This window comes from Bombus affinis, chromosome 12 (genome assembly GCF_024516045.1).
Source record: "Bombus affinis isolate iyBomAffi1 chromosome 12, iyBomAffi1.2, whole genome shotgun sequence".
NCBI classification, from domain to species: domain Eukaryota; kingdom Metazoa; phylum Arthropoda; class Insecta; order Hymenoptera; family Apidae; genus Bombus; species Bombus affinis.
The window spans coordinates 9266853-9291102 of NC_066355.1; the positions used below are offsets into that span (position 1 = coordinate 9266853).

At 33.3% G+C, this 24250-nt stretch overlaps 3 protein-coding genes and 1 long non-coding RNA gene across 8 annotated transcripts in view; 3 read left to right on the plus strand and 1 right to left on the minus strand.

Moving 5' to 3' along the window:
- The window catches only part of LOC126922681 (potassium voltage-gated channel subfamily H member 8), a 28641-nt gene extending 13900 nt beyond the window's left edge, over positions 1–14741 (plus strand). The window contains exons 3-16 of one of the 4 annotated variants that reach the window (XM_050735477.1): positions 3051–3284; positions 4156–4287; positions 4891–5018; positions 5188–5416; positions 6756–6919; positions 7520–7733; positions 9095–9274; positions 9508–9707; positions 9974–10223; positions 10308–10570; positions 10874–11022; positions 11087–11255; positions 11328–11700; positions 11919–14741. In XM_050735477.1, the coding sequence (XP_050591434.1) occupies positions 3051–3284; positions 4156–4287; positions 4891–5018; positions 5188–5416; positions 6756–6919; positions 7520–7733; positions 9095–9274; positions 9508–9707; positions 9974–10223; positions 10308–10570; positions 10874–11022; positions 11087–11255; positions 11328–11700; positions 11919–12130 (2897 nt within the window). In that variant the 3' untranslated portion in view covers positions 12131–14741. Of the gene's footprint in view, positions 1–3050; positions 3285–4155; positions 4412–4890; positions 5019–5187; positions 5417–6755; positions 6920–7519; positions 7734–9094; positions 9275–9507; positions 9708–9973; positions 10224–10307; positions 10571–10873; positions 11023–11086; positions 11256–11327; positions 11701–11918 lie in introns of those variants that run through there. The other 3 variants (XM_050735478.1, XM_050735479.1, XM_050735480.1) reach the window with 3 other exon arrangements.
- LOC126922754 (uncharacterized) overlaps positions 1–16718 on the minus strand; it is a 35251-nt gene extending 18533 nt beyond the window's left edge. The window contains exon 1 of the long non-coding RNA XR_007712918.1: positions 15754–16718. This is a non-coding gene — a long non-coding RNA (uncharacterized LOC126922754). The remainder of the gene's footprint in view (positions 1–15753) is intronic.
- Positions 16719–17325: 607 nt separating this feature from the next.
- Positions 17326–19310, plus strand: LOC126922724 (mitochondrial 2-oxoglutarate/malate carrier protein-like). Its single transcript, XM_050735583.1, has 6 exons — positions 17326–17631; positions 17975–18190; positions 18283–18413; positions 18480–18650; positions 18725–18824; positions 18903–19310. The coding sequence occupies exons 1-6, from the start codon at positions 17573–17575 to the stop codon at positions 19105–19107; spliced, it is 882 nt and encodes a 293-aa protein (XP_050591540.1). The 5' UTR covers positions 17326–17572; the 3' UTR covers positions 19108–19310.
- A 417-nt stretch (positions 19311–19727) lies between these two features.
- LOC126922679 (DNA repair protein REV1) lies at positions 19728–24177 on the plus strand. Of its 2 annotated transcripts, XM_050735471.1 has the most exons (6): positions 19734–20230; positions 20308–21682; positions 21769–22210; positions 22278–23454; positions 23677–23819; positions 23985–24177. In XM_050735471.1, the coding sequence occupies exons 1-6, from the start codon at positions 20177–20179 to the stop codon at positions 24136–24138; spliced, it is 3345 nt and encodes a 1114-aa protein (XP_050591428.1). In that variant the 5' UTR covers positions 19734–20176; the 3' UTR covers positions 24139–24177. The 2 variants fall into 2 exon arrangements, with proteins under 2 accessions (XP_050591429.1, XP_050591428.1); XM_050735472.1 differs by lacking the exon at positions 23677–23819 and having other exon boundaries at positions 19728–20230.
- The last annotated feature ends 73 nt before the right edge of the window (positions 24178–24250 follow it).

Sequence of the window (24250 nt, forward strand, 5' to 3'; positions counted from 1 at the left end):
TCTCGATGCAGATTTTCTCCCATGCACAGCTACCATCATAAAATCTATATTTATTTAAAATGCACTTTTCACGGTCTACTGCTATTTTTATCGTGCTCCTTCGTTATTTACGACGTTCGGTTTATTTACTAGGATTACGAGTTTTTCCTCGCACGAATTTAGAAAACTGCAACAAACTCCTATTTACATACGCGTCCTTGTATCGTCATCAAGCAACCTTAAAGGCAGCCGTGTCTCTTCTCGCTAGCGATCGTTCGCTAGCAAACGTTCTTTCAGATTTTCATTTCTTAGAACAAAGAATAGAAAATTTTTCTGGCACTAGTCTATGCTGCATATGTTCCTAAGCGTAAGCAAGACAATCGACTCCATTAGTCTTTGTCAAGATCCGACTGAAACTGTAGCGTGTTACGCTGCTTTTAGCAACTGATGCGATGTGATCGTAAACCCTGTCGTTCTCGTAGCCGACAGTTTGAACGTGTTAGTGAATAGTACAGCTGGGAATTCGAACGATGATTTCGTATTACGCGTATACGTATGTACATGTTTGTGTACCTGCGTACAGCAGAACTGCAAATTCGAAAGACGATTTCATACATATTTATTAGAAATAAGTAAACATAGCCGAGGAGAAAGGCACATGTAATAAGGTCTGCGAAGAACGTCCGTAATTAAAGAGGAACTGCGAACCCGCTGTGTCTCTCGTTTAATTATCCCTCTCATCCTGTCTGAGATCGTCGAAACGTTTGCTTTATACTGTACTTCTATATATATCAGATATAATTACAATTTATCATTCCCATGACAAATGCGTAGAAATTCTGACGTTTTCAAAGAAGCATTGGCTCTTTAATCCTATTTTGAATCTTGATCAAACGTATATGTATTTTCTCGAATCAAAATTAGTTTGTAATTACGAATTCTACGAATTACATTTATTTGCGCGATTTCAATCCTGAGTCCTATCGTTAAAAATGTCTTAGGTGTAAAAAACTGCAGGCGATTTCAAGAGAATTTCTCTTAAATCGTTAGAAATCTTTTTATACGGTGAAACGAGAACGACGTTCAGACATGAAAATTCGACTGGAGCAGAATTAAATCCAAATGAAATCAAAGATAAAGAACACGGTGCGAATAAGAAAAGATGATCAGCAAATTAAAATAAATTAATATTTAAACTTTACCCCTAAATCATATTTTTATCTTACAACCCTTCGTAACTGAACTCCCTACCGAACATGTGACAATCACTATTTTCCACGCTGCATAAAGGGTGGCTTAATCGTCAATCACCATGATCCGTTAAAAAATTGCGCGAGATTGTTTAGACGTGATCGTTCACCGAAAAAAAAAAGAATTTTCTGTCCATGGATTTATCTCGAGCAATTCTCCAGCATACTTTAATTAAACCTTAAATACACTCGTCGAGGAATTAATGATAATTGCAAGAAGATGAAATTGGACCGAACCCCTTTGATAAACAGACAGTCATTGATTTTATTTCGAAGAAACAAGGAAGCGTCGGGAGTTGAAGTCTCACAAAAGGCTGTGGGAAGATGAAAGTGTTTCAGGGGTGAGCGTAAAATTAAAAATAGCACCGTCGTTACCCTGAAAGAAATTATGCGTGACGTCAGTGACGTTGACAAAGCTATTAACCAATGAACCGCCATATGATGCAGACGTGCATTGCGTTCACGTAATCATCGAAATCTTGTTTACTTTCCTCAATTTCAATAATTGTATTCCGGAAGAACGTAATGTGGCGAAAATATTTGAACGATTACGTACCTACACGTTTACTAATATGTGTGTTGTATGAAACATTTTGAGACTTCATTAGCATCGTAATCAATTCGCCATAATTATATCGATAAAATTTTAACTCAATCTGAAAATCCACATAGAGATTACGAGATATTTATTGCAAACATATATACATATCGTGATCTCTACGAAATATATCTACAATAAATATTTTGTAACTTTTGTATACATCTTTATATTTGTTTCAAACTTTGCCAATGTGATTATGATAATTTCATCTCGTTAAAGTGCAAGTAACATTTCTAAATGTTTCGTATAACATACGCAATATAGCGAGATACTGTAACTTTCGTCGAATTGCTATCACCAACAAATTCGACGTAAACACACGTATCGCTTACTTCTTTGTGCTTATTTAAAGCTAATCGACAGTTCAATCAGACTTCTCCGTTCTTTGTCGATTTCTCTTTTTCAATACGACGAAATTTTGAAATAAAGAGTAATCGAAAAAATAGACGCGATGTATGGAAAGTTAATTGGCAAGATCCATGTTCTTGCTAACGGGAAATAAGAACGAACACATACAATAGAGAGCACGATATAAATAAGTACAAGTTTTTCTGACAATATAAATGAAATTATTGTTTGCTTGCAAACATATTTTTACCAGAAGTGCTGCTGTGTATCGTATACTCGTCATCATTTTATGCGAAATATATTCTTGGTCCAAATATCTTGCACCTTTTATTTGCATAAAAGCTTTTGCAGATTCGCGCATTCTGAGATTAAAACTTTTTCTTTTACTAATACCGTGCGCCATTAGTAACAAATGCTCGATTTAATGCTGCGACCCGATAATCCTTGTATTCAAAAAGATAATGTTCGCGATCATGGAGAGATCTCTATTTATACGCGTCTTGTGCAACTTCGCCACGGGTAGCGAACGAACTGCGATTTAAAATTGTTTTGGCTCGAACGTGGCAAAATTCTTCGACGACAGTCACATAGATTTATACATTAATCTGATTAATCTATGACTAATCATTAGGTTTAACTAATATTTTCTTTTTTCGACCAACCGTTACCCGATTTTCGTCTTCGAGTCTCTCTGTAAAATTTACACACGATGTATTCATAAAAGAATACTTTGCTGACGTACTGTATACGCTCGCCATGTGTAGTTTATAATGAAAACTCGAGAATAAATAGATAGTTAAGTAGAAAAGATTAAATAGAAACCACGTTATTGTAGTTGTTTGCTTTAATGGAATATTCGCCTTTGTTCGCAGACAGCAACTTTGTGCTGGGAAATGCACAGGTTCCGTCGCTCTACCCGATCGTTTATTGCTCTGACGGTTTCTGCGAGCTGACAGGATTCGCGCGAGCGCAAATCATGCAAAGGGGTTGCGCTTGCAAGTTTCTCTATGGCCCGGAAACGAAAGAAGAGGAAAGAGCGATGATCGACAAGAGCCTCGAGAGCAAAACAGAGCTGAAGATGGAAGTCGTATTCTATAAAAAGACCGGTAAGCTTCATTCGTTCTTTCTTCCGCGTTAGAAAACGATCCATTTCGATCATAGATATTCGATTTGCCAAGCAAGGAATTGAGTGATTACCAACGTTTAGCAATCTAACATTTGGTTACAGAATGGAGATAATTCTCCTAATTAATGGTAATTCAAATTGATCCCTTAGAAACCAATTTGTGGAATATCCTGGCAAAACCAGGATTCACTAAATATGACATATTGCGTATGAATAGATTCGTTTTAACGCCCTAATAATTCATTATTTAATTACATTGAAATTATTTTTTGAAGTTATTATTACTAAAATTTTTCATCGTAAAAATCTTCGCATTGTACTTGATTTTTCAACGATGGTACAATACATAGGCAAACATATAGATTGTAACTCACTTAATGAGAAATTCACTAAAATATTCATAAAATTATTCATGTGAATATATTTTAACAAAATGTAAAAATACTGTCTCGTAAATTTTATTCGCCGAGATTTAATATCAATGTTGCTATATGAAATAATCGTATGATTTATAATAATGGTGAAAAAGTGCGATTTAGCGTTACTGGTCACAATGGTACGATGTAAATGCATGCAAAAATAACACAGGTGCAGCAAAATACATTTAATCAAGATAATCGATTGGATCAAATCGGTTCTATCGTGTTTGTACAACACCACCTGTCTATGTTTCCGATACGAGTTTTACTATTGGCTTTTTGCGTTCAAACCATTGACAGTAGAAATGAAAAATTCATAGGTAAAAGTAAAAAAAAAGGAAAAGAGAGAAAACAAAAGGAAAAGCGTTTTTGCTTATAAATTTCAGATGATCGACGTTTTAATCGAGATTTAGAATGCGACTTTGATTGCAGGAAGTCCATTCGACTGTCTGCTCGATATTGTTCCGATCAAAAATGAAAAGGGCGACGTCGTTCTGTTTCTGGCTTCGCATAAGGATATCACCCACACGAAGAACCTTCAGCTGTGTGAGTTGCTCGATAGTGGTGAGTTCTAGCCAAGCTTCGCTGCTGAACTCAGTCTGACGAAACGATTTTCTCTGGAATGCATTTCGATCGACGTGACTGATGAATTGCATTCCAAAGTATCCAAGCACGGACCATACATCGGGTATGGATTAAACGTTCCCAATGTACATACTTTTTCAACGTATCTAACGTTTCGTGCTTCTTACACCGCGATCACGCTACACGCTGCACATAAATACCTAATGCAACGATTATTATGAAAGCAAAGACACCAAAGAGCACAAATCAGAAGCTTCCAATAGTTTGCTTTTCTTGTAGAATTTACGCGTAATGGCATTGCACGTGTTAGTCATTTACAAAATTGACCTAGAAAAGCTGCGTATGTACGTATCCCATAGGAATGGGAGATATTTTTACGGTGTACGCTATTTTTTCCCAATAAAAAAAAATGATCGAAGATCAAAGGAAAAAAAGTGTAAACCGATACGACGTTATCGCCTAAATATAAATAATTAAATATAAATATACATTCTTCGTCGAACTCCTTGATTGCATATAGCGTACAGTTTTAAACTGTACAAAGGGTAAAGTATATACGGCGATGGTACAATTATATTTCAGATGCAAATGGCAGTCTCGATCCAGAATCGCCTCCAGCTAATTATGGCAGAAGAAGGAGTCGCGCCGTCCTTTATCAATTATCAGGCCATTACAAACAGGACAATAAGCACAAAATTAAATTGAATAATGTAAGTGCTACCATTCCAGTTTTAATTACTTCTAAGAACAGCTTGAACCATTTCATTTACCTTGGGAACATTTACGCTTATATTTACATTCACATTTAGCGATTCACAAAAATATCCGAACATTTACCTACCATAGAAAGCTTTCACGTATGATGTACTATTATTATAGAACCTTCTGCATTCCACTGCACCACCCTTGCCAGAATACAAAACGACGGGAATCAAAAAATCTCAGTTCATCCTAAGCCATTACGGTGGCTTTAAGTCTTGCTGGGACTGGTTAATACTCATTGCGACGTTTTATGTGGCGATCGTCGTCCCTTTTAACGCGAGTTTTATTAACATCGATAGGCCTACGATGGTTAGCGACGTTGTTGTCGAAGCGCTCTTTATAACCGGTGGGTATCATTTCTTCGATTTATTTGTCTCGTTCGGGACTGATTTAAAATATTGAAGGGCCGAGGAGAGAACAGACCTTTATCGTAATCAGCCTAAAATTACTAATCAGAGACAGTTCGATATATCGATTGGCGATGCTTTTAAAGTAATTCGGCCAAAAAGGAACGCGAATGGTACTCTTCTCATCCAATTGGTAATTCGAGAAGCTCGTTAAGTTCGAAAGCAACGATTCCTCGCTTCCCTGTTTCCAATCCGCTTTATACTTGTAAAATCGTTGGTTTCAACTACTAGCTCCATTCAGTGCAATTTTCTTCGCGCGAATGCAGAGAAATTTAATTTAATCTCGATATATTTGTTTATTTATTCATATAAGACCAATATACAAAAGAAAGCAAGAAGTTCTCTTACCGCGCTAGTAATATTGGTTTTATTTCAATTTTCGTGATGCAGTGAATTCCCCTTGAGTCAGTTTTCGCAAGTAATGCGACATTCGCTTTACAAACACTGAATTGATTTATATTCAAAGCGAATATCGAATAACGATGTCCAAAGTAAGAACTCTTCACTGGTGTTCGACGAGATCGTATCTCTTCGAGGATAAAAATCATAATTTTATTTGTGAGTACAATATAGGGCAGTTTAAACTTGTCCAACCTGATTTTCTCAGAACGTCCAGTCGAATAAAAAATCGTATTATATTACGTTTATGTTATAATAAAATTTTCGTATTTCGTATTTATATCTAGAAAAATATACTGATGAATTTTAGGTGGAGAAAGTTAAAACATCCTGTGAAAGGAGGATTTTATCAGTCGATGTGTATCGTTCCTCTCGTCCAATTTATCTGTATTCGAAAACCTAGTATTCGTATGCATAACTTGATATGAAATTACTTGGACTCGTTTAGCCAATTCGTAGATAAGTATAATGAGCGAATGTTGAGATAGAAATCCTGTTTGCTAACGAGATTAAAAGCAGTTCATCCTGCGGAAATAAAGTTCCTTAACGCGCTGCATTTTCACGTCGAGAAACTCAATAAGGGAAGGGAAGGGATCGCGAGAGTAGTTTGTCTCTTTGATCAAAACACAAACAGAGGTCCGATGTTTCTACTCGCTAAAATTTCTATTCTGCGGTACGATCAAAGTTTGTAGGATTAAAATTAATTGAAAAGTACAAGGGAGAAAATCGTCTGTCTATTTTATTTTAAAGTTAAATGCGTGATTTTCACCCTTTTATCGAATTTTCCTCCTCCGGTCTTCAATTATAATAGAATTATCGAAAACGAAAGCAATAGTTAAACATTGAAAACAATAGTTAAAATCACGCATCTTTCCGCAGATATCATTCTAAACTTTCGAACAACGTACGTAAGCAGGAAAGGTGAAGTTGTCAGCAACAGCAAAAGTATAGCCGTGAACTATTTAAAGGGTTGGTTTTTCGTCGATCTTGTCGCTGCTTTGCCTTTTGATTTTCTCTATGCTTCTGACGTATACAGCGGTGAGGTGAGTAATCCGTAACTATTTCAAACTATTTAGATAGCTCGACCCTGAAACTTTTATACTACGCGTACTAATATACCCGTGTTGCAAGCTGCAAGTTAACTTAAAATTGCCTTGTAAAATCTGTATCTCGATTGCGAATAATAGAGTTTCCTTTCTAACTCAAAATCTTTGGATGTCCTGTTGAGAAATGTAAGGAAGACACGTGTACGATACGCTATTTGCACATTTGAAAACGAGTTATGAATGAAGTTCATTTAGGGAAGGTCCGCGTATTATTAAATTGAACGACATACCGATTCCAAGCTTCGCGTTCTCTCCGGAACACGGTCACATATCAGCTTGAATCGAACGACATATCTCGACATGAATGGTACAATCTAGTCGTCGTGAGTCTATAACAAGAATACGTAATTAACGTCAGTTATTATCAAAGCGGATATTTAACATATGGAAATCCAACATCGATTTGCTACAATACTATTTTTTCGATAAATTAGTATGTACATATTTAATATCGAAACGAATTACAACTAATATCATCGATCTAAATACTTCGATTAACGTATTTCATGTTTATTAATAGCGCATCTTTTATCATAGGAATCGGGACATGGTAACATTCATTTAGTAAAGCTGACAAGATTATTAAGGCTCGCGCGGTTACTCCAAAAGATGGATAGATATTCGCAGTACAGTGCCGTCATTCTGACGATGTTAATGCTTTTTTTCATCTTGGTGGCACACTGGTTGGCTTGCATTTGGTTCGTTATCGCGGAAAAAGAAAGGTTGAGAAACGACGATGATTGGGATCTCGGTAAGTTCGATCTTCATATAATAATATCATTTTTATAAGACACAAATTCACGAAACATTTACAGTTGAAACACTTGAATATCTACGAGTCGAGATATAATCCCTTCCTCTTTAACATTTATATGGACAAAAAAATATTCGCGCAAAAAGGTAGTTGTAAATTTTCCTTAACAATTTTATACGTGTTCTCGTGAAAATCAATACGAATGTTACGAAATTGCTTTAGAAATTATTCTTTCCATCTTTTTACGTCAATTCGCGTCTAACAAATAAAAATTCGCGTATAAAACTTTAAATACTAAAATTTCAAATTTATTTCCGTGCTTCTTGCACAAGCACATACGGTCTTCGGCATTTATGACAGCTTTTTCGCGTTTTCATATGGTTTTTAGTACGTCATGGATCTGTATATTTTACATAAATAAGATAAGGTTCCGTTTATCGCATTACTGCACCAGAAATTTGCGAATGACACGAGCGAGCGGCTCTAGCGTGGAATTCTATTTCACCCAAGCTAGCAGGCGGCGTTTGTTAAAAAATCAATTCATCGTTAGCAGACGTAACTTTTTACAACTTTAACCATCAACGCTGCGAACGATAGTGCTTTATAAAACAATTGCTTCTTTCCCGGCTCGCCTTTATTACATTCTCTAATAACTGCATTATTGATCTTTTTAATAGACTATTAAATTTTATTGCAATTTTGTGATATGATCAGAATTTTCCGAAGATGCCTCCATAGCAGGATTGCGTTGTAACGTCAAGTATTTTACCGCTCAAATCGTTTAAAATAATATTTGATAGAATTCTAAAAAGGAGAAATAGAAAGTTTTGGAAATGTACGAAAGTCGAATCATCGATATTTATCTAATATATCTGATACATCGTAATGGGATATTCATCATGCGTGAACAGTTTGATTGTCTACGCAAAAGTCAAGCAAGAACCGTACATTTTGAACAAAAAGCTCCGTGTCTACATATTTAAACATACAGATTGATCTTGCATGATTCGATTCAAGGAATTTTGTTTTGGAGAGCACTACATTCTAGATGGAATCGATGCCCTGAGAAAGTTAGAACTGTATTCGTATCAGTCTGCAAACTTTTCTCTTATGGGAAAGTGTATCGCATAACTTAACTGCAGACGTTTGCCTCTAGGCATACTCTCGTAATACTACTGTTTAATACACTACAGTTTAATACACTACTGTTTAATCCGTTCGCGTAAATGAATAATATCCGATTAAAAAGCTCAAAGAGAACATACAAGGCAATTATATCAACGCGACAATCATAGATGTATTTGATAGAGAATGAACTACTGACATTCGAATCGACTTTGATCGGACGCATTTTACAGGCTGGATTCACACACTGGCAGAAAGGTTAAAAATCTCCGTGGAGAACGTAACGCACGCGGAAAGTTACATCACAGCGTTGTACTTTACATGCAGTAGTTTAACATCGGTAGGATTTGGAAATGTGTCGGCCAATACATTCTCCGAAAAATTCTTCTCCATTTGCACGATGCTCATTGGTGGTCAGTAATCATCATTGATCGATATGTTATACATTATTCCGTAAGGATTATCAATTAATTATTCAAGTTAATTAACCAAGTATTACTAGTTGCCGCACGCGTATCTAATCAATATAAGAATTTGCATACACATGTATTAGGGGGAAATAATATTATTTAATACGGAATAAACTTTGAATGGAAAACTTACGATAGAAAATGTTTCCACATTGTACATATCGTGTATGCTACAGCTCTGATGCATGCCGTCGTGTTTGGTAACGTGACAGCGATTATTCAAAGAATTTACTCTAGAAGATCGCTATACCAAACAAAACTGCGGGATCTCAAGGATTTTTTCGTATTGCATCAGATCCCCGAAGAACTGAAACAGCGAATGCAAGACTATTTCCAAACTATGTGGTCTTTAAATCACGGTATCGATATACACGAGGTAAACCACGTAAACGCTATGATTCAAAGGCTTATAAAGGAAAAGATTCTTGTTCGCGTTTCTTCTTTTCTAGGGAACCAAAAGAATACTCTAACGATATGTTGTAATATCTATGCAATGTATTTCGATCTCTGTTACCTAAAAGATCGAAAAATCTGACAAGAGATTTTTATTATGAGCCTTTCGATTACGCTGTATCATATAAAATTGCCAAACGTATTGTGATTCACAATTAGTCACGATTACGCGAGACTTACTGCTTTTAGACCTTGAAACAATTTCCCGAGGAACTCCGGGGTGACGTTTCGATGCATTTACATCGAGAAATATTAAATTTACCGATATTCGAAGCTGCTTCTCAGGGTTGTCTCAAACTGCTTTCTCTTCGCATTAAAAATAATTTTTGTGCCCCCGGCGAATTTTTAATTCACAAAGGAGATGCACTCTCGTACATATATTATTTATGCAACGGCTCGATGGAAGTTGTGCAAAACAACATGGTCGTCGCGATTTTAGGTACGATATCACAGTGTTCGTAGTTTTGACTATATTCGAAAAATGAGGACTGAGATGTCACACAGTGTTTGATTTCGTTTAAAGGCAAAGGCGATCTAGTAGGTTGTGACATAAACGTTCATCTGCAACACTGCAGTAACGGTGGTGGAACAGGTGGCGGAGGAGCCGCAGACGTAGTAGTCAAATCAAGTTGTGACGTTAAAGCGTTGACTTACTGTGATTTGAAATGCATAAATATGCATGGATTAGTCGAGGTACTTCGACTGTATCCCGAGTATCAGCATGAATTTGCAAATGATATACAACATGATCTCACTTACAATATACGAGAGGGATACGAAGCTGAGGTAACTATTAATATTTAATATCACAGTGTCGGTAATTGAAGAGCTTTCTGAAAAATCAACCCATAAATCTACTTGTATAATAAATACCGCTCAAAAGTATCTGGACATTTCCATACGTTCCTTGTAACAGTAAAATACTAAAATGTACAAATTAATGGCAAATTACTAGCTGAAACAAACGTTACGTATACTAGCTGTTTCTATGAAGATTCTGAAATCCGATATTCATATTGACAGCGTCCAATAGTAAGAGTAAAAACAAACAAAAATTCATACGAATGTTTCTTAATTATCTACCTTTAGCAAGAGTCAGATATGAACGGACCATCGTTAACGTTACCATCGATTAGCGAAGACGACGAAAATATGCCTGACGAAGGGGAGACTTCACCTTTATCACCACAAAATAAATCGCCTTTACATACGACGAGTCCTAGACATGCCAAGTTCAGGTGAGATTTCACCACATTTTTTCACTCTTAAAAAATTCTTCAAATATCCTACATCGTATAATAGGGATGATCATAGAGAAGCAAAAAGAACCGGAAGAGGAGTTCTAGTAAGAGGGAGAGCGGCTCAGATAATCGCTCAAGAATCAATGGAGGAACATATTCGAGGATCGGTGGAGAGACTCGACACACAATTTTCTACGTTACACCAAGACGTTGCCACGTTGAGTTACGAGGTAAATATTGCGGTAAACGTTCGTTCCACTCTCAGCTGGTCTAACGTTCCCGATTGTTTCGTATAAAAATAGGTGAGGAATGCCATTCAAGCTCTACAAATATTAACGTGTTCGCCTCGAAGTAATCCAAATTTGCCAACGCCCGCGAGTCGTGGGAGTGGCGTTTTGACGAGAAGTTCGTCTCATCCGCCCGATGCTATATGTTGGGACCCACCTAGAAGAATGTTAGATGCATCCACTCAAACCGACTGGCCTGTGGATCTGTTCGAGTCCTGGATTCGAGCAAATCCTCAACGAGTTCTAAGGATCCTCGAACTCGATCCGGATACTCTTTTGAGACAACCACCGTCTCCTACACCATCGCCATCTTCTCCTCCGCCACCGCCATACGAACCCTTGTCACCTATTGTTGGGACACCGCCACAATCACCGTCTCTCGCACAAGGTAACCATTCGAATTTAATTTCTTTTTTCACTTATTATCGAAAAATGTGCAAACAGTTAAAATATGAATTCTACGGGTATTTTTAAAATATCAAACTTTTCGTCGTTGTGATTAGAAGGAATACAATTGCGAGGAATGAGCAACAAGAACAGTAGAGTTGAATTTTTAGATTGCAGTCTTTTGAAAAGTTGTAATATACAGGAAAGTTATTGTTTCAGGAAACGCTGATTTCGTTTACGGTAATAATCATGGAGATCGACACATTCCTCGTTTATATAAACCAACAAACTCTACGTGGGTTCGGAAGAACAAGTTATCGCACAGATTTAGTGCCGGCGATGCCGAGAACGCGTCTTTGTATTCAGCGTTTAGCACTCTACGCCGACTTCCTGAATCTCGATCGTTGAAATTCGATCCTTTTGATAGCTGAACGTTTCCAGAAACATATCAGGGTTATAAGCCTTAGAAGAACACGTAACCCAGGAAGGCAAGATGTTTGTACACGAAACAAGAGCAAAAGACAAATTTCATGACTAAAATAGAGCAACGAGAAGCAAAACCACTCATTTTAAGTGTTCAAATTCGTTCACTTTTTATCACCTGTATTTCGACTCCTATGAAATCTAGAATCAACAGTTTGGTCATTTTTTTACGGATTGGAATACTTGAATTCAATCGATAGTTAGCAACGAACGATCGACATTGTCTTCATCCCAAAAACAATCCTACGATAATTGAATAAATTTCTGTATAGTATAGCAATGATATAAGAATTTTTTACGACACGAAACATGTCCAAAGAAAGAAAAATGAAAGGATCGCCAGCATTGATAAGCTATAAATACACGTACGAGTATATCTATAACCTTGCTCATCCGAGAGACTTTTACATTTATTTAGGGACTCGACATCTCACCGTCTGATCCGAATCTCTAGAATGGAATACGTGTACAACCATAAATTTTAATCTAAAAAATATATCGTATGCGAAGTGAATTGTTGGTACATTTTTTCATGATCTAAAAGATATTTTGAAAAGGTATTTTTTAACTAATTCCTATATTATTATCGAGAATGTTTAAAATTCGGATAACGATATAAAATATTGGAAATCTACTTTCTTTTATAGAAAATTTTTGCTTCTGTCATTCCATACGCATACGTGTCGCTGTGATTGATTATACCTAGTTAGCAGAAACTATGTCGTTTATTTAAAGATGTTCTCTTGCAGTAATTTTGCTGTAAATAAATCAGCAAAACGTATTACTTAAGAGCATTCGTGTTTTCACTTTCACATATGTGAGAAGAACGTTCAACGTTCAATATCGCAAAGTCTTCGCTTCGAAAGACTTTAAGATCTATCGGGGAGTACGAAGTTTTAAACTTTAGCGTAGCAATAATATGCACAACAAATTTCGATGTATCCGCTGACGTCCAAATTAGACAGTAGTTATTATAAAGTAGTATCTATCATCGCAGTAAAGATGTTGATTTCAAGGTAGGTAAGACAAGTACGTTAATGAAGGAGGTTATTCAAATGATTAATTTTAAAATGAATATATCATACGAGATTATTACGCGGGAGATGTATCCAATTGTAAGTATTTCTTGAACAAATTCAATGTAAATATTATATCGCTATTAAAAATATGTGATAAGGCACGGCTTTGGCCATGCACAACAGTTGTATTCGTTCATCTTTCATCGTCATTTGTGAAACGTCAAAAAATTATTCGTCTACTTACGATATCGGGCACCCACGATTCGGTACCTACAATTTGATTTCAACGAATATAAGAATTGAAACATAAGATGATCAATCGTTTAACCTACTTACATTCTCATTCCTTGAGCGCACAAACAATGATGCAATACCAATGTTTTCTAAAATAATCGTTCGAATATATTACGTCATAGAGATAAAGCGTGTAAAGTACGATATTTGTATTTATTATATCATCATTTCACAAATGTCAATGAAAGCAGCTGTTTTATAAATATTTCATATATTTTGTTATACTATTTCTATGCTCCTCACCTTATAATTCAAGCTAAACATATTGTAATATTTAACCTACTCTCACGTATTCTACTACTTTTTACACTTTCCGAGAAACTAACTACGAAAGAAACATTTGTCATCTTAATATATATGAAAATGTCAGTAAGCACAAAATATGATTATTCCTTAACGCACATTTCAGTGTGCTCCAAGTTGACGAAATTTAAGGATAACGTACTAAACCGTGCAGTCGCGGTACAGTATAATAATTTTAATTTAACTATTAGATTGAAAATGAAGAGAAAAAAGAAAATTGTTGTTTATATCTGATATGATACAACATAAATTTATGCATCTAATGTATACACGGATATAATGTGTATGGATACACGTATATATACAGGCGTATGTATACTATCACCACTTCCCTGTATGAACTTATTGTTGGTTAATAAGTTTATAACAAACATAGAAGGAAAGAAATATCAAATTATCAGAGATATAGCTAAATTTAATGAAATTTTTTATCGTACACTTTTTAACCAATCTAGTTAGAAAACTTAGAAAAATCAACGGCCTTAAAATAAAAACTTATTGTTCTCACTATTCTTGCATACCAAAGATAATCTAGAATCTAGGAATATGGTTTCTACGTAACTGACGCCTATGATTTTCCGTATAAACTTGCTATATCAAATTACAAAACACCTTTGAAAGCCACGTTCAGATAGAATAGCGAAAAAATACATATACATACATACTGTACAAATAAAACATTTTACATCGTTTTTATACCTAATTGTCGAGTGCAATTTTCCAGGGGCGACAAATATCGAGTTATATTATATCAATCGCAAATATAAATATTGTACAGAAAGAGAGGCATATAATTCGAAAATGATACGAATATATTTATAATTACATTACGATTGATGGGATCTTGAAAATACTAATGTTAATAAATAATCTTCAAAATGTCTCTTTTAAATAACTTGGCTGAAATACGTCTATCGTATACGTACGAACTCTTTATCAATTATTTCGAGAAGAAAAATACTATTAATTTAATGTGCATATTATTCTTTTCGGTATAACAAAAAACTGAGCAGTAAATACGATTATCAAAAGAAGAGTCAACCTGCTAAAATCTTTCAGACGTTTGTAAATATTGTTATCTGCTTACTGTACAGTGTGTATCGTACAATTGGTCCTTTGTTCACTCGTCTCATTATAAAAAAAAGAAGAAATAAAAATAATTACAGAAATGTTTGGTCTAAATTTTCTTTCGTGTAATCGCATGTTACTTTTGAATCTTATTTTATATTTTTTACATATGGATTTAAAATATCGAAATCTATTCTATTCAATAATCTATTCTAAACTCTAATATTTCTAGAAGGAACATTATGTTCAAATGTTATTTAAACAAGTAACGGAATATTTTTCAATATGGCTTCCATTCGTTTTTATGAGTGCAACCATTTTACGCCATATTTGCATATCGTTGTGAATCAGCGGTACGATCTCGAATCTCGACTATATGTACTTATTGTTACCGAGCCATGTTCCGATACAAAAGGATTCCCGGTTGCATTAAAACAATGAATCAAGTATAGAAAAAGATCAAATGACTACATATAGAACAAGATTCTTAAAAACATAATCGATATTCATATATATATAAAGATTTCGATCGTGAATCATGTACATACATAACATATATGTATGTATGTATGTCACATTCTCCGAAGTATGCATATGTTAAAAATGTTCAACTTCAGTACTATGCTGTAATATCACATTTCAAAAAGATACATTAATATTACGTATAGCTCTGTATATTTTGTATAAATACGTCAAATTAATCGTTGTTTAAACAAGAAAGCCACATATTACAAAACAAAGTAGGAATCATTGGCGTCGCACTTGCAACAAGGATCATGGTATATTCTACTCTTTAATCGATATATATATATATATATATCAATATTTTCTACTTTATACCGATTTATAACCATATTATGTACGTTACGTGATTGTACTTGACCTACTTGTCCACGAAAAGAAGCTTTTCTCAAGTGCTTTTTGTTGGTCCTGTTGCAGCAGCTTGTCATCCCTTTTTTCCAATCACACTCACAAATCACTCTAATAAAGTTCGCGTCGCGTCGGTAGGAAACTGCACACGTACGTTAGTTTAGGGCGGGTTACTATCTAAGTCAACAAAGTTCATAAATTATTAAAATGAAAATTATATAAAATTGAATAAACATAAAACTAATGAGAAAAATACAGTTTACATTTTTAATTTAATTTTTTACATTTATAAATATCTCTAATTCATTTTGAATAATCTTTTCCATCGAAGTGTTCCCTATATTTTCATATTTTTGCACAACTTTTTGAATGTCACACGTAGTGTTCACATGACCTCACATTTTCAGTTACTAATTCGGTACGCGACTTTTTCATCTCCGTAAATTTCTTAACAAATTGTTTAAAAATTTTGCGAATTTGAAATACATAGTGTTGGAAAATATGAAGAAAACATGCAGTACATGGAAACGAAGTGATTGTGGCAAGTTTTTTCAAATATTTAATGTAATGTTGAAAAATATTTAAATATAATTTCATTGCAGCTATTATGCGAAAATTCTTGAAATTTGGCGTGCCTATGCCAACAAATTTTTTTGCTCCATAATTTTCCCTCTTCTATTTTTAAATACAATTTTCATTCTTCGTGCTTCACTCGTCTTTCAAATGACGGGTTCTCACATGTAATATTAATAATTTATTAAACTATATCTTTTCTTCTATGGCAGCTATTTAGGATCTGCGTCTCTTATGGTCACTACCTGCGATAAGAAGCTCTCTACGAATGGTGAGTTTTCAGTTATTTTCTATTACTTTTTTTTACATCAAAATAAAGGGAGTGAGACAGTATTACGAATTAACTATCGTGTTCCTAGAAATTCTGTATGGGTATATATATAGATTCCTTTGATGATAAATTTGAATATAGAAAGACTATTTCACGATAACTAATAAAACAATATCTTTTTAATAATTTTTTAATTATTTAGTAAAGACGAGAAATACTAAAAATTTAATTTAAATTCATTTAAATTTGAACCAATGGAATATTCTTGTTCGTTTATAACAAAATGTAACAAATTAAAAATTAAGTAATATCTAAATTATATTATTCATTTTTATACACGTTTTAATAAATTTTAAGACTCTTCTTTTCATGATTTTATTATCTCTTTACATCTGAAGTAACCGTCTCCCCTCTCCCCCTTTCCTCTCTCACTCTCTTAATACATATATAAATATGTACATATATATGCACGGATGTGTGTTATTATCGATAATCGACATTCAAAAATTTTTTGAATATGCAATTTAAACAATAAAATTTTATAAAATTAAACTATCATTATTAAACTAATAATTAACAATTTTTACGTAAAATAATTCTGCATTATCGGTATTATTTTATTATCATCGTTATCACAGTCGTTATTATCGTTCCAATTCAGTGATAGATGAATTTATCAAAATTCTTTATCAAGTGTGGTACATATCACAAGTAACTTTGTGCTACGAGATGTCGCTAAAATACAAAAAATTGATAATTCAGTATGGGCTGGTATGGGAAAGGGTAAGCGAAGGATGGAATTTCTGGGATATTTGATAATCTTCCATTTAGATCAATTTAGTGCTTTCAACAAGTCTATATTGAGCTGGTGCTTATTTTTCTGCTTTTAAAATTTTGTAAATATCACGTTTGCGTCTACAACATTTTAGGCAACATCTAATTTATAAATTACCTTTTAATTATCAATATAAGTGTCATACAATATTGTTAAAATGAGTAATCAAAAGACAGTGCCAACTTCAATAAACTTCCTTTTTGGGGGAACAGCAGGGTTTGTTATTTTTATCATCTTAATTCATTCATTTGATTAAGAACACAATATACATTGTACATAGACATTTTAAGAAATTCAAGCAAAAGACAACTTGCTTTGATTCAAGTATTAATTTTAGCTATCAAAAATAAATTTAACATATTTGTATATATTTTCATGAAATATTCGTATCTGATGATATTTTAAAATAGATATTACAACTTACATAAGAGTCTGTATTAGCTTTCGTATCTTCCTATATAGGAATAGTTTATATAGTCCTATATAGTCTTATATAGTTTCATGGCCAGTTTACTATCAATGATTAGAAAGCTAAATATAACTGATTACTTTATTTTAGAATGGCTGCAACATGTGTTGTTCAACCATTAGATTTAATAAAAAATCGAATGCAACTAAGTGGTACTAAGACATCGACGATAAATGTAATATCTTCAATCTTAAAAAATGAGGGTGCTTTAGCTTTATATGCAGGCTTATCTGCTGGTTTATTGCGTCAAGCTTCATATACAACTACAAGACTTGGTACATATGAATGGCTATCACAATTAATTTCGTGAGTACATGTATATTGAGAACATAGCCAATGTAAAAAAAGGTATCATGTACCAAATACAGTCATTAATATTTCTCGTGATATTTGTTTAGAAAAGACAGCCAACCAAATTTTATAATGAAAGTATTGATAGGTTGTACTGCTGGTTGTGTAGGAGCATTTGTCGGTACTCCAGCTGAAGTTGCCTTAATTAGAATGACTGCCGATGGTAGACTACCTATTGGTACGCCTATTGTTAGTTGAATATTGAACAGAGGTTTTCCAATCCTTAGCAATGATGTATTTTTAGCTGAGAGACGCAATTATAAAAATGCATTTAATGCATTAGTTCGAATAGTCAAAGAGGAGGGCTTTTTAGCATTGTGGAGAGGTACCATTCCAACAATGGGAAGGGCTATGGTTGTAAATGCAGCTCAATTGGCATCATATTCTCAGTCTAAAGAAATGTTACTTAACACTGGTTTGTAAATATGTAAATAAGTAAGAATCAAATGATTAACACTAGGATAATGTTTTTTTTATATATTTGGATAGGATATTTTGAAAACAATATTACATTACATTTTGTAAGTTCTATGATATCAGGTTTAGTAACTACCGCTGCCTCTATGCCAGTTGATATTGCTAAAACAAGGTAAAGTTTCAAAAAAAGTAAATTAGTGAAACAGTTAATGAAAACGCTTTCACACTTTGCATTATTGATGACTTGCAGGATTCAAAATATGAAAATTGTGGATGGTAAACCAGAATTTAAAGGTGCAGTAGATGTTATAATTCAGGTGTGCCGAAATGAAGGAATATTTTCATTGTGGAAAGGTTTCTTTCCTTATTATGCTCGTCTAGGTCCACATACTGTCTTGACATTTGTTTTTGTAGAACAAATGCGTGATTTTTACAGAACATATGATGCACTTTAATACACAAGCATGCAGTAAATTTTCAAAATGTCTAAGCAGCATTTTTGCCAATATTTTGTTTTATATCTAACCTTTTCCAAGTTATATGCTTAGACTGAATGTTCACTCTTTCAATATAGCTTTTGTTTGTGTATTAATATTTGATAGACATTATTCATGTATTCGTATATAATGCACGCACAATAATAATTTTATATTTTAAATGTTGGATACCTTGATAACTTATGCTAACCTCACCTTAAAGTTCGTCAAAGATTAGGTTATAGTATATACATACGTAACAAGTCATACACGTGTTTACGTCGATAAACAAATCTTCTTATTGCTTTATGAAAACAATACATTCTACTAACATTCTTCGCAGATAAAGTGTCGTTTTATATGATTTTTATTTTTTTATTTGTTATTATAAAAACTATATTTTATGACTTTATATCTACACATATGTATAAAAACTTAATATTACGAAATTATAAATTGTTTACAATAAATATCATTTCATAAAATTTGAAACTACGAATGAGACATTGGGATGTATAAATATTAAGTAACGAGTATATAGTTACTATCAGTTTTACATGTATATATATACTACTTAAATTGTATATATAATTGTTTAATAAACGAAAAAAGTTATTTTTGTGTATATTAATGTGGTCTTCAATGAGAGATAAATAAACTATCTAATAACTCTTCCCAGAAGAATCGTTTGAATCGAGCGTTTAATACAAGTGGTTAATATGTAGACAGCATGAAGTGATTTATCGTTACGTATTATATTTATCGCAAGGGTTGCAATGTTACGTGTAATATTGAAAACTAATTAATATGAATAATTTCTGTTCTATATAACATTATATTTTCAATGCTATTTAAATGGTTGGTTCGTGTATTTAAATTACATTCAGAATGTTCAACAAGGTATTTCATTTGCATAAGGTTATATGGGAATGAATATTTTTATCAAATATAAAAAATCGGTGTATATACATATGGAATACGATAATTATATGATAGTTTCATTTTAAAGAATTTCATACTCCAGTTATATGATATAAAATTTGTTATAATGTCAAGAAAAAGGAAAAGCAAAGCTTGGGGGGAAGATGGATTTGAAGATTGGGTATGTAAAAGACATTTAAAACTTTTTAATAAAAGTAAACAAATTAAATGTAGAATAGAATAATGGGATAATTTTAGGGTGGATACATGGCTGCAAAGCAAGCGAAATTAGAAGAACAATTTCACAATGAAGCAGACAATGAAATTAAATCGTCCAATATATTTGAAGGAATAGCAATTTTCGTAAATGGTTATACTAATCCAACTGCAGATGAACTTCGTCATTTAATGATGCAACATGGGGGCACATATCACCACTATATGAGGCCAAAAGCAACAACTCATATTATTGCATCTAATTTGCCATATTCAAAAATAATGTTATATAGGAAAAGTCAAAACCCAATTCCCATATGTAAAACTGAATGGATTATGGATAGTATAAAGGCTGGTAGAATTTTAAATTTTCAAAAGTATTTGCTTTATTCTCATTGTACAGATGTACAACTACAATTAAAGTGTGCAATACAAAATACAGGAAATAAAACAGATGATACTTTTCAAACACATAATATACAAAGAAATAATGAAGTAAATAGTTTAAAAATTGGTAATAGTAGAACTGAAACAGTAAAACATACTTCTATACAAGAAAATACCTTCAATCCTGCATTACCAATGAGTTCAAGAGATACTCATTCAACAAAAAATTCAGAATTCATATCAGAATTTTATAATAATTCACGATTACATCACATTGCAACAATGGGAGCAACATTTAAAGAGTATGTTAATGAACTGAGAGATAAAAATAACGGAGAATTTCCAGGTCTTATTAGATTAAAAGATATTAGATTGAATAGATCATTATTTGGTTCTCAATTAGAATTTAATATCGTCCCAAATGATTTACGAGAGGAAAACAAGATAATAGATAGTCAAGATTGTATTATAATGCACATAGATATGGATTGCTTCTTTGTCTCAGTTGGTCTTAGAGATAGGCCAGAGTTGAGAGGCCTACCGATTGCAGTAACACATGCAAAAGGCAATAAAGATGGAGAACACGGTTCATTATCAGAAATAGCATCTTGCTCTTATGAAGCAAGGAAAGCTGGCGTAAAAAATGGCATGTTCTTAGGAGAGGCATTAAAAATATGTCCTAATTTAAAACCAGTACCATATAATTTTGAAGGCTATACAGAAGTTTCCTACATGTTGTACGATATTGTAGCATCATACACATTAGATATTGAAGCAGTTAGTTGTGATGAAATGTATGCAGACTGTACAAAAATATTGGAAGAATCTTCTTTAACACCAATGGAATTTGCAACTATAATTCGACAGGAAATAAAAGAGAAAACTGGCTGTCCTGTATCAACAGGGTTTGGAAGTAATAAATTGTTGGCAAGATTAGCAACAAGAAAAGCAAAGCCAGATGGTCAGTTTTATATACAACAGGAACATATTAATGATTGTGTTAGCACCTTCAATGTGCAAGACTTGCCAGGTAGGGTATTTTGGGGGTTAATTCAGTTAATTAATAATGCTATGTATATCCTATATTTGTTTAACAATCTTAATTATTTAAATTAGGAGTTGGGTGGACAACAACACATAAATTAAAGAATCTTAATGTACGGACATGTGCAGAGTTACAAGCAATCTCATTGCCGACGTTACAGAAAGAATTTGGCAAAAAAACGGGTGATATATTATATAACATGTGTCGCGGTGTAGATCATTCAAAGCTTAATCTAGAACACGTTAGAAAATCTGTTTCGGCAGAGGTAAATTATGGAATAAGGTTTGAAAATAACGATGATGCAATAGACTTTTTAAAAAAGTTATGTCGCGAAGTATGTAATCGATTAAATAAAATTAACGCAAAAGGTAGATGCATCACCTTAAAACTTTTAATTAGAGCAAAAGAAGCACCTAAAGAAACTGAAAAATTTATGGGACATGGTTTATGCGATTACATAACGAGATCAAAAAATCTTATCTCTCCCATTAGCGATGTCGATATCATAACAAAGTAAGTCAAAAATCATTTTAATATTTTTGAATAAAGCAATAGAATAATTTATTCGTGTTTACTTTAGGGAAGTTATTACACTTTGGAATCAAATGCAAAAAGTGCCTGAAGATGCAAGGGGCATCGGTATACAAATATCTAAACTAGAAATATTAAAAAATAAATCCCGTGGTACAACTTTATTAAATTTCATTAAAAATAAACCAAGTAGCACAGTTCAACCAACTATTGAAACAAATAAAGGCAATGAAGTTCAATCCTTAACACATTCGGATGTTGTCGCAGTAATTTCTAACGACGTTAATAATGAGCAAAAATTGCACGTTCCATCCGGTATCAACGAATCAGTCTTTTCCGAACTTCCGGAGGAAATAAGAAATGAAATTTTATATCCTAACAAAAGTAAAGGATTATCAGATGATAATAAAGATGGAGGTACTGTTAGCGTACAAAATACGAACAAAACACAGCCACAGAAAAGTGTGCAAATGCGTCATGAGAATTTTTTTAAACAAATAAAACCTGGCATTTCCAGGCCAAAGGTGGAAATGCCACCTATTCACGAGATAGATATGTCTGTTTTAATAGAACTACCTGAAGATATACGAAATGAAATTCTTAATGAATACAGTGCTAATAAAAATCAAACGAATGCGAATACCAATAAAAATAGTAAATCTTCAACCAGTAAAGCAGCAATTTCTACAGAAATTAAAAGCGATGAGCAAAATATATCTTATTCGCAAGTGGATCCAGAGTTTTTAGCTGCATTATCGGAAGATCTAAGACGCGATGTTCAAATGTATTGCACTGCTAAAAAGGCAGAATACAATTCGAAAATAAGAAAGGATGCTATGAATAGTAATGGATTTGTAAGAAATAACGAAAACATGAAACAGATTAAAAAAGGGGAACCTAATTCCAAAAATAAAAATAGCAATAAAAATGGCAAAGCGACACATTCTAAAAATAAAAGAAAGAACGGACAAACATTAAACAAAGCATTGAAAAACGTAAATGAACTTGAACAGATATCGAAGAGTAAAACTAATACTGGTATTGCAAGATTCATAATGCCTCCCGTGGAAAAAACCGACTCTGTGAATGATCAAATTACTGGGGATGACACGGAGGCTATTCTTTCTCATAATCGTACTATCTCAGAAGATAGTGACAGCGCGAACCAACATCAAGATATTTTAATTGACCTCGTAAATCGTTTACTTAATCTACCTCTGAAACAGGTAGCTGTTATTTATCACTATAGATTATTTTCTTTCTTCGATACATTTTGTCGGATGGATTAAAAAATGTTAAAGCGATCAGATGGTATTTAATTTCAAGCAAGTCACTTATGAAGGAGTGAATGCTTGATATGCATGCTTGATAATCCGGCTGGTCATCATGTCATCCGTTTAAACATAAATTTTGTAGAATTAATGCAAATATAAAATACACGGTTGCAGGTAAAAATACAAATACAAACGTGGATCACTAATTCTAAAATCGTGAATGAAGTAGACTTTTTATCGCTTGCGACATTTCTTAGCATGCTCCCGGAGAAAAGACGCATCGAAGATTTACATATATTATTGAAAACCATGCATAGGTAATCTATTATGCAAATTTCATACGCACACCCTTGTAATAGGTGGATTTTGAGTAATATAACACAGAGGATTCGGGGAATAGATATCATTTTACTCAGTTATGATTGATAAATAAAAATGATATTAAAGATAATACATTAACTTATTTATGTTCGTATTTTTAGATGTATGACAAAAACTGGAAATTGCATTTGGCATGGGACATATAGGAAAACAGTAAAATACGTTCAACATTATATGCAAATTGAATATAACAGTAACCTCATGGTACCACCAATCAAATGCAACCTTTTGCAATGTAACAGTGATGTAATGTAAATTTTTCGAAATTTAATAAATTAATATTTTTACAATGAGGTTAATAAGAAACCTATTTACAAGCAAACATGATACTTACCTTCAATTTCATTGAACACAGTATCAGTATTCT

What these genes read in the sequence shown, in the direction of transcription:
- LOC126922679 (XM_050735471.1), top strand. Translation starts at nt 20,177, where the DNA reads ATGTCAAGAAAAAGGAAAAGCAAAGCTTGGGGGGAAGATGGATTTGAA. An exon ending in CAATGTGCAAGACTTGCCAG is followed by an intron (nt 21,683 to 21,768) that starts GTAGGGTATTTT and finishes TATTTAAATTAG; the next exon opens with GAGTTGGGTGGACAACAACA. An exon ending in TTAATCTACCTCTGAAACAG is followed by an intron (nt 23,455 to 23,676) that starts GTAGCTGTTATT and finishes ACACGGTTGCAG; the next exon opens with GTAAAAATACAAATACAAAC.
- LOC126922724 (XM_050735583.1), top strand. Translation starts at nt 17,573, where the DNA reads ATGAGTAATCAAAAGACAGTGCCAACTTCAATAAACTTCCTTTTTGGG. An exon ending in AGAAATGTTACTTAACACTG is followed by an intron (nt 18,651 to 18,724) that starts GTTTGTAAATAT and finishes ATATTTGGATAG; the next exon opens with GATATTTTGAAAACAATATT. An exon ending in GTTGATATTGCTAAAACAAG is followed by an intron (nt 18,825 to 18,902) that starts GTAAAGTTTCAA and finishes GATGACTTGCAG; the next exon opens with GATTCAAAATATGAAAATTG.